General features: G+C 36.1%; 1 protein-coding gene across 1 annotated transcript; it reads left to right on the top strand.

Moving 5' to 3' along the window:
* The first annotated feature begins 364 nt into the window (after positions 1-364).
* Positions 365-3,135, top strand: LOC105520989 (coiled-coil domain-containing protein 144B). Its single transcript, XM_011954996.1, has 2 exons — positions 365-740; positions 2,748-3,135. Exons 1-2 carry the CDS (start codon positions 510-512, stop codon positions 2,886-2,888), a joined length of 372 nt encoding a protein of 123 aa, XP_011810386.1. The 5' UTR covers positions 365-509; the 3' UTR covers positions 2,889-3,135.
* The last annotated feature ends 8,855 nt before the right edge of the window (positions 3,136-11,990 follow it).

The raw sequence follows: 11,990 nt of genomic DNA, 5'->3' as shown, positions 1-11,990 counted from the left end.
CAAGCTTTTTCTGTACAGGGCTTTTTCATGTGGTCTGTCATTCCTATTCAACCCTGCCGTTGAAGTATGAAAACAGTCATAGATAATAGGTAAGCAAAGACGCATGACTGAGCTCCAATAAAACTTTATTTACAAAACTATAAGGCAGACCGCATTTGCCCCATGGCCTGTAGTTTGCTGACCCCTCATATGGAGGGTAACTGGAAGATAACCACATAAAGAGACAGGGAAACAAAGGAAACATTTGCAGTTATCAGAACTATAGTTTCCTTGTCCTGTCCTCAGACTGGTATCAGTCTGTGGTGAGGTTTTCACCCATCCATGGTGAAATCAATAAGGTTAAGGAGCTCAGTTATTCATTTAAAAAATGCAACAGTCATAACGAACCAGGCATTGAACATGTTTTTAGTACAGATAAGAATTTCCATAATGATGCAGGCACTAAGAAAGCAAGGAACCCACAAGTGGTTACAGTTGAAATGAAATAAGACCAAGAGTTTGATTTGCAAATGACAAAAAATATGAACCAAAATAGTGACAGTTGCAGTACAAGTAACTATAAAAGCCTGAAACCTAAATTAGAAAATCTGAGTTCTTTACCACCAGATTCTGACAGAACATCAGAAGTATATCTACAAGAGGAATTACAGCAAGACATGCAAAAGTTTAAGAATGAGGTCGACACATTAGTAGGAGAGTTCCTGGCTTTGAAGAAAGAAAATGTTCAGCTTCAGAAAGAGGTAGGGTTTTACCTGCTGCCACTCTTTGTTTTTTCTCTATTAATTATCTGGTCCATTCTGATTTTCCATTTAGGAAAAGCACATGAAAAGCGTACAGTTTGGTTGTTTAAATCTGGAATTGTGTGTAGAAACAGATGATTCCTAAGTAATAGGAGTTTAGGAAAACTTTCTCATAATCTTTGTTTCTTAATTGACCTAAGTCTCTCTGTCAGTCTTCCAAGTGGTGTATGGATTGTGAAACTCATTTAGCCATATATCATGTGACCTTCAGAACCAGGAGAAGCATCAAGAAAATCGCTAAAGAAAATGTGAGGAGTTTGAGGGCTTTTTTCTTTTACTGACTTAAAGATGAGTTGTGTCTAACAATAAGATGGGAATACAGTAGAAAGGAAGCAATGACTAAGAAGAGATATAAAAATGTATCTGGCAGGCATGGTGGCAAACACCTGTAGTCTCAGCTACTCAGGAGCCTGAAGCAGGAGGATCGCTTGAGGCCAGGCATTCTGGGCCATAGTGTGCCTTCACACTAAGTTCGGCATCAATATGGTGACCTCCTGGGAGTGGGGCACCACCAGATTGGCTAAGGAAGGGTGAACTGGCCCAGGTCAGAAATGGAGCAAGTCATAAGTAACTCCCGTGCTGATCAGTAGTGGGATCGTGCCTGTGAATAGCTACTGCATTCCAGCCTGGGCAACATAGTGAGACCTCATCTCTTAGAAAAGAAAAAAAAAAGTATCCAGCCCTGAGAGCTGCAGCAAATACCCCTGGCCAATGAATCTGTTTATTGTGCTTTTCAGGTTTATCTGTTTAACTCGAACTGTTGGAACTTACAATTCCATCATGACCACTTTAAATCTTTTTCAACAACAAGTGTATACACTTTAATATATTTGTTAATATAACCACTCTCCACTGTTTTTGTTGAATCAGACCTTTGTGTTATGTTGTTTAATAAAGTACAGTAAGTTTTGGCATATATATTTTTTCCATATAAGTAGCATAAATGCTTAGCCAAAAACTTAGTATATGATGCCAAAGTAGAAAGCTGAGTCTTCTACATTGATTAGGGCAGGCCTCCCACTCTCTGCTAAGGCATTAAATTATTTTGCCCAAGTCACACTTTTAACCTACCTGATTAATTTGCTGAGTTTCTCTGATTCAGCATTATGGAGTTGTATTGTCTCTTTTGGTGCCACAAAATGCTAGGTAATGGCACTTAGGGGCTTTGGATCAATCATTTTAATAATTTTTGGCTTTAGCCCAGTTATCAATAGACAGTAGGCTAAAGTAGACTCTTATACTGTATATCCCCCAGCTATAAACTTTTATGGCTATTGAATGTGAAATTTGGGAAGCATCCCATTTCCAGAATTCCACCCTAGCTCAGCAGTTTCACTCTGCTTTTTGTGTTGTGGCAGACCTGTATTTCAGTAAGCCCCTTCACCTTTTTGATATCCCAGGATTCACATGAGAAAAAAAAAAATGACAAAAGTTAGTGGGAGAAAAGAATAACTTAGTGCAGAAAAGGGAAGCTTCCTTTCTGTTCCTGAAGCCCCACAGTGTTGTATCCTCTCAATCTGGCTGTTTAATATGAAAGCCAAGTGGCAAAGACAGAAGAAGACCTGCTTTGTGTCTTTGTCTTCTTATTTCTGTGTTTGTGCCAGTCAAATTAGGTAAAAATTCATAATACATAGTGAAGGGTGGTTGGGAATAAAAGCACAAAATTAAGGAGGGCCCTTGTTGAAATTTTGGAAAATTCTGTCTCATTCACTCACACAGAAATGAAGCTAACTTTATACAAATGTCAGTGATAAAATTATGCTACTTATATCTTATAATTCTATATATAATCCTATATATAATGACAACATAAGCACAAAATATTTTAATGACTAAAATTATGATAATTAAACTGAGTAGAGTTAAGAAAGCAATGAAAGCAGAAAGAAGTTCTTTGTATTGAATAAAGCAATAACAATCATCCTTAACATCAAACTCTCACTCAAGGTTGAAGAAGAAATGGAGAATCACAGAAGTAATAGAACAGAATCAACAGGCACCCTAAATGATGGTGCTACTGTTGGCAGTGATGATGATGGACTAAATCAGCAGATTCCTAGGAAGGAGGATGGAAAGCCTGATAGGTAAGTCTACAGCAACATTTAACAGGAGACAATTGGCCAGGCACGGTGGCTTACGCCTGTAATCCAGCACTTTGGGAGGCCAAGGCAGGTGAATCACCTGAGGTCGGGAGTTCAAGACCAGCCTGACCAACATGGAGAAACCCTGTGTCTACTAAAACTACAGAATTAGCCAGGTGTAGTGGTGCATTCCTGTAATCCCAGTTACTCAGGAGGCTGAGGCAAGAGAATCGCTTGAACCCGGGAGGCGGAAGCTGTGGGAGGCAGAGTGTGCAGTGAGCCATGATCATGGCATTGCACTCCAGCCTAGGCAACAAGAGTGAAACTCCATCTCAAAAAAAAAAAAAAAAAACAGAAACAAAAACAAGAAACAGGAGACAATTATGTGCTATGAAATGAATTCTAACTTGGGCTAATATTCATGATGAACAAATTTTATACTTTTACTAGGATATTCAGCCTTCCTTGGTTCTCAGAAAAATGCAAACTAACAATGAGATATCATGTTTTCCAATCATATTGATATTTCATTTAATAAATAGGAAGTATTGGCAAATGTGAGAAAAAGGCATTTTTATACATTGCTATTAAATGAAATTAATGAATCCTTTTTGCAGGGTAATTTAGTAGCGTGTATCAAAATTTCAAATACGTCACTTCTTTAACCTAACAACTTCACTTTTGGGATGTGATCCTACTGGAAAATATGACTTGTGTAAACACATACATGTATGTGTTAAAGACATTACATGTAGTATATAACATACAATAGGCTAATAGGTTAAATATATATTATATTAAGTATATATGATGTATTTATGTTAAGGATATTTATATATGTTACATATATACTTATATATAAGGATATTTATTATAGCATTGTAATATCAAAAAGTTGGAGATCGTCAAAATCCTTAGCAATAAGGAAATAGTACAATTGTCATACCCAGAAAATAATGTAGTATGCAATCATTTTAATAAAAGAAGTTGTTAGACTTGGAGTGTGCTTATTATTTCACAATTAAAGTCTATTTAAAGGCTTTGGTTTAATGACACATCTTAAGCCAGTTTTGTTGGAATTCTCATAATATCTACTGAGTTACAAAAGGAAGCTAGTTACATGCTACATTGACACTGTACCTTGTTAGCAACATAATTCTAGTTATTAAATTTTTGTTTTTTGTTCTCAATGTGTGAGTGCTGAAATACCAGATCCTCAAATTAATCTGAATATTGCCAAGGAATTGCACATGGGGATTCATATTCCGTATAAGCGTTCCAATATACTGGGTAAGACTTGCTAAAATACAACAGAGGATCTTAGATCTACTGAACCAAGAATTGGACAGCTCTTTTTGTCAAGAGTCAGTTAGCAAATATTTTAGGCCTTGTGAATTATAAAAAGGGAATAAGTGTGGCTGTATTTCAAGGAAATTTCCTTATGAAAACAGGCAGTGGGCTGGATTTGGTCCACAGGCACCAATTTGCTGATCCTTGGGCTAAAACCAACGTGCTGTTATGCAGTGAACCCTCTTTTTAAAGGTACTCTACATACATGCCATTATCCTTCCTTTTAAAAGATAATGTATTTCAGTAGGAAACACACCATATTTTTCAACAGTAGCTTCATATAATTTCGACAAATTTGGTTTACAAAATAAGATTATTTTCTGCACATGTCCCCTTTCATTCTTGTTATAGAATTCCATATTTTGACTATGACTTTGTATATTTGATGAGTATAAAATATTCTAGAGTTAGATGATTTTTATCAAGCAAGAAAGACTTCTCCTGAAACTGTTAGTCTTCCTTGGTCTTTATATATAAGCATGAGCAAATGATAATCAGCTTATATAATCTAGAAATGTTCAAGTGGTCTTTTGGTTTTATAAGTTAATGAATTTTTTATTTAATACCTTCATCTGGCATTTCAAAAATGCCATATAGATATGATTTAATAAAACTTCTAAAGGGTAAAAATATAGTATGTAGTTATATAAGAATTGAAAAATACAGCTAAACAAGAAGAAAATTAGATCATCAACGTCATGCCCCTAGGTATGCTGGCCTTGAAAGAATGGTTTATATTCATGGCCTTGAAAGAATGGTTTATACTCGTGGATTCAGATTTCCTGTCCATTCACTCTTGAGCTGACACCAGTAATTTTCACTTCCACCACTCTTCCAAGATTGTTGTTCTCACGTTTACCACTGATTTGTAAATCTAGACATTGTTTCTTCGACCTCATTTTATTTGACCTGTCAGCAGTATTGGACCCAATGGAACACTCTCTCCTCTATAACAGTATCTTCACTTGGCTTTCAGGATCTCACTCGCTCTCCTGGCTTTTCTTCCTGCCTTTCTATTTCATCTGTCGTAGTCTGTTTTGCTTTCTTCTCATATCCCACCTTTTACACATGATATGTCCCAGGATGCAGTCCTCAATCTTCTTTCTCATGAGTTTTACTACCTTGTGTGTGCTAATGATTTCCAAACACATGTCTGCAGCCTAGATCTCTCCCCTTAATTCCAGACTTCTATACCAACCTGCGTACTTGACATCTCTGTTTGATTGGTCATGAACTGTTGGGTATCACCAACTTACCAAGCCCAAGATTGGGGTACCGATTTATTCTTTCTCATGCCTACCCCTCTCATAGTCTTTCCTACTTGCATTAATGACAACTCTTGCAGTTGCTCTGCTAGAAACCAATGTGTTGTCCTTGACTCACCTCTCTCTCTGACACCTCACATCTGATCTGTCAGCAGATCTTGTCAGGAGTACCTGAAGAATATATCCAGAAGCCAGTCATATCTTCCATTTCCAAGCCACCACCATCTACTGTCTAGATGCGTGTAATAGACTGTTAATTGGTCTTTCTGGGTTTCTTTTTGTTTTTTTTGTTTTAAAGAAACCTCTTTTCATTAATCCTTAACTCAGTGGCTGTATTTAAAACATAAGTCAGATGAATGTCATTCCTCTGCTCAGACCCATCCAATTGCCTCCCATTTCACTCTGAGTATATGTCAGGGTTCCTCCTCATACCTAGAAGGCAACACATGATATGCCCTGTTCTCTCTCTCACTTAAACTTGTTTCTTATTCCCTTTGCTCTGCTTCAGCTACACTGAACTTCTTGTTCTTCCTTTTCTATCACTATTGCATAAACACTCCAGGCACACCTCTGACTGGGCAGTTCCCTTTGTTTGGGATGCCTTTTCCTCAGCTAGCCTCCTGGCTTTCTCTTTGCATTCCTTCAGTTCTTTACTTCAAAGCCCCTTTCTCAGTAAGAACTTTTCTGGCCATCCTAGAATTCCCACCACCCCTCCTCTCAAACCTGTAAACATTTCATTTTCCTGCTTTAGTTTTTCTCCTCTAACACTGTATATTTTGCCTAATCTAGCTACTGTTATGGTGTTTATTTCACTCCCATGAGCAGGATTTTTGTGTCTAGAAAAGAGCCTAGCTTGCAATAAGTAGCTACTCAATAAATACTTATTAAATGAGCAAGTGGAGTTTACCCTTCCATGTATTGTTTTAAACATTAGACTGATTCTCACGTAAGAAAAAAGAAAAAAAAATGTTTGACACGGGCTCATTCTAACACTTTTGCCTGGCAATTTTATGCATTTTTGGATTTTTTGACTCTGTAATAAGCTACATTGTTTATATTAATGTTTTCCATTAATAGTTTTCTAATTCCATTAGAGAGAAAAGCTCAATATTGTGGTTACTCACTATTCTTTTACTAATAATCATGATACTTTTACTCATGATAAAATGGATCAAAGGAATTACATACTTCATTGGTAATTTATAAAGAAAATTAAAATATAAGGGTGGTAAATTTAATGGACTTAAAAATTGTTTCCAAGTGATTATGAACCTTCAGTACTTGAAGTTAGAAGACCAAGTTGGAATGTATTGTTTTCTGTAAGAGAGCTATGCTGATCAGGCACTCTGTATTCTGACAGAGCAGCTGTTGATCTTACATAGGGTTGTGGGAGGAGCGGACTTGAAGGATTGGCAGACTCTCAGTGGCATAAGAGGGTTGACATCATCTGGAGAAGCATGGCTGTCCAAGCAAGGCTGCTGTGAGTTGGTTAACACTCCCAGGCTTGTGGATTGGAGTGAGTTTGTGTTTGATTGGCTGTCTTTCAGAAGCAAGCGGCCCACATTGATATTGGTTGGTGAGGGAGGCCAATGGTCACTGATTGATTGTATTTACAACTGGCTGTGGGTGGTTGCTTGTTACTACCATGGCTACAGGTCAGTTCTTTCCTAAGTTTGAGGCAACTTTAAACTGCAGTTTTCTGTTTAAAAGTTGCCTTCCATCAACTATGTTTAAAATGAAAATGATTTCATATTCCAGAACTATGGACTTAATTTGGAAGTGTGGGTCAAGAGAAATTGTTTACTAATTGCTCTAAGGAGGATCTCTTTTTTTGAAGCTTAGTCTTAACCAGAAGAATTCTCTACATAGTTAAAAAACAAACAAACAAAAAGCAATTACTAGTTTTGTTTCAGTTTTTGGTATTTTCAGAGACTTCTGCTAAACTCCTAACATAATCTCCAGTGGGAAATGTTTGTCTCTTTGTTAATATATGTAGTTATATGATAGTGATACTCTTTTTTTTTATTCCTTAATCTTGTTTTTTGGTTCACTTTCTGTTCCATGCAATGATAGTGACACAGTATGTGTTTACTTCATAAAAAAGTAATTACAATTTTCTACTGGCAAATTCAACTTTTTATATTAAGACTAAATACTAGACTAAACATGTAGGAAATTTACCAAATTATTTTATTTTTAAACAAACTTATGTAACTAATCAGAATATTGCTATTTTTGAACTATATGTAATGATTATAATGACATTTAGAAATTTTAGCAGTAAGATTTTTTTCTTCCCGAGATATTTTCCTGATTTCTTCTTTCATGTGATATGTGCCTGTTATTTTTAAAACTTTGTTTAATCTGTTTAAACATTATTATATTTAAAAACAAAACCCAAAACACAGCACAGATCTAAATATGAGTTTCATGTGTAAGAGTCATTGCCTGTGTGCAGTGGAATACAGCTGTTTTTTGTTTTCGTTTTTGTTTTCTTTTTTCTTTGTGACGGAGTCTCACTCTGTCACCAGGCTGGAGTGCAGTTGCAGCTCACTGCAACCTCCCGCTCTCGGGTTCAAGCGATTCTTCTGCCTCAGCCTCCCGAGTAGCTGGGACTACAGGCGCACCACCAAGCCCAGCTAATTTTTGTATTTTTAGTAGAGGCGAGGTTTCACCATGTTGGCCAGGATGGTCTTGATCTGTTGACCTCATGATCCACCTGCCTCGCCCTCCCAAAGTGCTGGGATTACAGGCATGAGCCACCGTGCCTGGCTGACTCCAGCTTTTTAGTGTAGCATTCATCTTCCATTCTTATTTTCCTTGTGTTTTACATTTTTCCATTCAAGTTCCTAGGAAACACCTAGACTCCATGGGACTAATCTTTGTGCCCTCATTCCATTCTCCAAGTGGAGCAGTTTTCTCTGTTTTTCCCTGGTGAGCTCCTCTTATATTTTGCCTCTTCTGTAATGCCTTCTTTGTGCTAAAATATAACTTTTCACATATCAGCTCTTAAACTACACATTGTATTATAATTGCATATTACCTGGTTTTTGAGGCAGGAAATATATAGTTCTTTATATGTTGTTGATAATTTATAACTGTTTTTTAAATTAATGAATTGAGATGGGAAAGAGTTGGAATTTTACAAAATTGCTTTTTATTTGTTATCAGTAGAATTATTATAAAACATTGGCTTTTTATAGATTTTTTAAAGTTGTGGTTGTGCGTTACATATGAAGGAAGTAAAGAAAAATGAAAATAAAAAATGGACTTCAAAATAATCTGGGATTACACCAAAGTTTGAGAAGGCTAATTTAGTAACTTGTGGTCTGCTACAAGGAGATGATGACAGCAGTTTAAGTGAAACAGATTAGGTTGAAAGAAGCTAAAATGTATAAATTCTTTATTTCTCTGAGAAGGAATATTCGCAGTGGTTACTTTTTCTGGAAATAGAAAATAGCGTAGTCTGCCAAAGCTAGAGAATACTCAACTATATCAGCACTGAAAGACTGATTATGGTGAGGGCTGGTGACTTTGACAAGGAGCAGTTTGAATAAATAATATAAATAATTGCCATGGAACCCTGACTGTAGTGGATGAGCGTAGACACCCCTTGAGGGAACCGTTACTGGGAAAGGCAATGGAGAAATGAGTGATAACTGAAGAAGAATGTGGGATTCAAGGGAATTTTCTTTCATTTTTTATTTTAAAATAGAAGCTTTTGGAGTGTGTTTGTATGCTGCTGGGAATGATAGGGACAAGGAGAACATGTTTATGAGATTTAATTTTGTTTGTGTGTCTAAGTGTCTGAAAGCTCGATTCATTATCTTTTGTAGATTTTTAGCAAACTAATTGTCCTTAAAGTGTTTATTCATATAGAGTTTTATGGTAAGAGTTTGTTCCTTCAGCATTAGTTCAGAAATGTAACATATTAGTGTAACTGAACATGTAAATGGTGACCTAAAATTTAAATTATCATATGCAGATTTTTAAAAATTGTGAAATAATAAATATGCAAACACTCAGGCCATATTGAATAGAATTTAAACATCCCTGATGAATAGGTATGATCTGCTAAGCTACTCTAAAATGTCAGAAGTATCAACTTTATCGTTGTTTAGATTCTGAGGAGAAGGGGAGGGTTTTGTTCAAGTACTTTAGAAAAGCTAACTGTTGACAATCTATCACAGATTATTACTTCTGGATTATAAAGTTGTTTTTTGGGTTTGTTGTTGTTGTTGTTGTTGTTGAGACAGACTCTTGCTCTGTCACCCAGGCTAGAGTGCAGTGGTGTGATCTCGGCTTACTGCAACCTCTGCCTTCCAGGTTCAAGCAATTCTCCTGCCTCAGTCTCCTGAGTAGCTAGGATTACAGATGCCTGCCACCGCGCCTGGCTAATTTTTGTATTTTTAGGAGAGACAAGGTTTCACCATCTTGGCCAGGCTGATCTTGAACTCCTGACCTCATGATCCACCCGCCTTGGCCTCCCAAAGTGCTGGCATTACAGGCATGAGCCATTGTGCCTGGCCTATAAGGTTTTTTAAAAAAATATTTAATCAAGTTGACCCACAATGGATTATAAAGTTCTAAAATATCAAAACCATGTTTCCCTGGACCAACATTGCCATCAGCATATATTGTGTGCTCAATGAGTTTTTATTTGTTGAATGGATGAATGAATGGGTGAATACATGAATGAACACCTGTTGTTGGATTTCGTTAAAAATACTGTTTAGTTTTTTGAAAGTAGGTTTCTGAACTTGCCTCTGTATGAAGTTTTTTTATTAGAAAAAAATTGCAAGATTCTGAAATTATTATTTGTAGTTGTAGTCAGAAATGGAATGACAATGTGGTTTCATCTGCTATCGTCTCTCTTTAAAACACTTGAAAATAAATATTACCTTCACAGCATATCATGAAACACGTGGTTTTGGGGTAGAATTGTTGGGTTTGAGTGCTGGGTCTGCTACTGGCCAGCTGTATGGGCTGCGGAAAGTCACATGGCCCTTCTGTGCCTATTTTCTTTCTTTATAAAATACTTAATGTGTTACTGACCTCACAGAATTGTTATGAGGATTATGTGAGTTTGACACATGGACAGTGCTCAGAATGATGCATAGTACCTGCATAGTAAGTAAAGAAAAAGCTAACTAATATCGTCATTAAAAAGAGGTTTCCCTTATATAAGAATGTGAGTAATATTTTCCAAATAGGTTTTAGTGCCTGTAAAAGCTTGTTTTTATTGAAAAGGACAACAATGAGAAGACCCTGGTATATTTATTTTTATCACATAATGCAGGTAACACCTTTTTTTCTTTTGGTTTTACTATCAGAAATCTTGACCTAAATTTAATTCTTTGTAATGATATTATTAGTAGTAAATTTCTTTATCCCTTAATGTTGCTGTTTCTGTTTATAGTTTAATGTCTATCGTAGAAGATTGCTGTATTTTACATTACCTGTAAAAAAATTTATCTGTACACTTGATGAATAGAAGTAATACAAATGCAGATATTTTATATGATAAAACAGTAGTATTATTCTTTGTATTTTACATCTTTGCTATTTTTCTAAAAGGAATTTTTTCTTTTTTCAGGCCTGCAGATGAAACATCTCATGAAAAGAACAAGGTATTGTAAAAAAGTAAATGATCTAAAATATTATGTTGAAAAAAACACATTCTAAAAGGTAAAATGAAAAAAACAGGATGTTTTGTTCTAAAGCTGTTTGCTTAGAAAAAGTGATTAAGAAACAGTAGCTGTTGATAACAGTACCTTTTAAGAACAATCTGTTGCTTTAAAGAAGTACCTGTGTTTTTGCTCATCAAAAAAAAAAGGAGAAATACCACTTCCGTACATTTAGCATATGCTATAAATCTTTCGAGGACATTTTGAAACAGTGTTATTTATCTTATAGATCAAAAACCAAGTACATCCTGAGGCTGACTTTGCTGACTCAGTGGGGCCATCTGAAAAGGCTCACTCTACTTATGAGAATTTTATGTTGCTGATTGAACAACTTGGAATGGAGCGTAAATGTAGGACCATTGCATAACTGCAAAGCCTTTTGATGTATCCTGCAGTAAAGTGTGTATACATTGCTGAGAACTGATGTGTGATAGTGAAGCTCATCTCAGAAATATGCTGTGTTAAAATAGAAAGAGAACTAACTTATACTCGACACCAAAGAGCTGTGTTAACTCCACTGTACTTTTCTCATTGTCAGTGGCACTCCCTGTCTTTTTATTGACTCTGTTTCTCTCCTATTCCTTCCCCCAATGTCAGGTTACCATTTGTTCTCCACCTGGAATGCTGGAAATCTTAGGAATCTTAGAACCGTTTTCTCGAATACCCCACCTCCTAAAACCGTGGTCTACTCTGCATTCATAATGATATATTTTTAAAACTTCGGATCTGATCATGTTACTCCTTTGCTTATAACTCAGCTACTACTTCTCATTGCCATAAGGTTAGAGATCTGAATCCTTTAGCTTT

This window comes from Colobus angolensis, unplaced genomic scaffold (assembly GCF_000951035.1).
Source record: "Colobus angolensis palliatus isolate OR3802 unplaced genomic scaffold, Cang.pa_1.0 Scaffold392, whole genome shotgun sequence".
Lineage (NCBI taxonomy): Eukaryota > Metazoa > Chordata > Mammalia > Primates > Cercopithecidae > Colobus > Colobus angolensis.
This window is presented reverse-complemented; position numbering and strand designations above follow the sequence as displayed.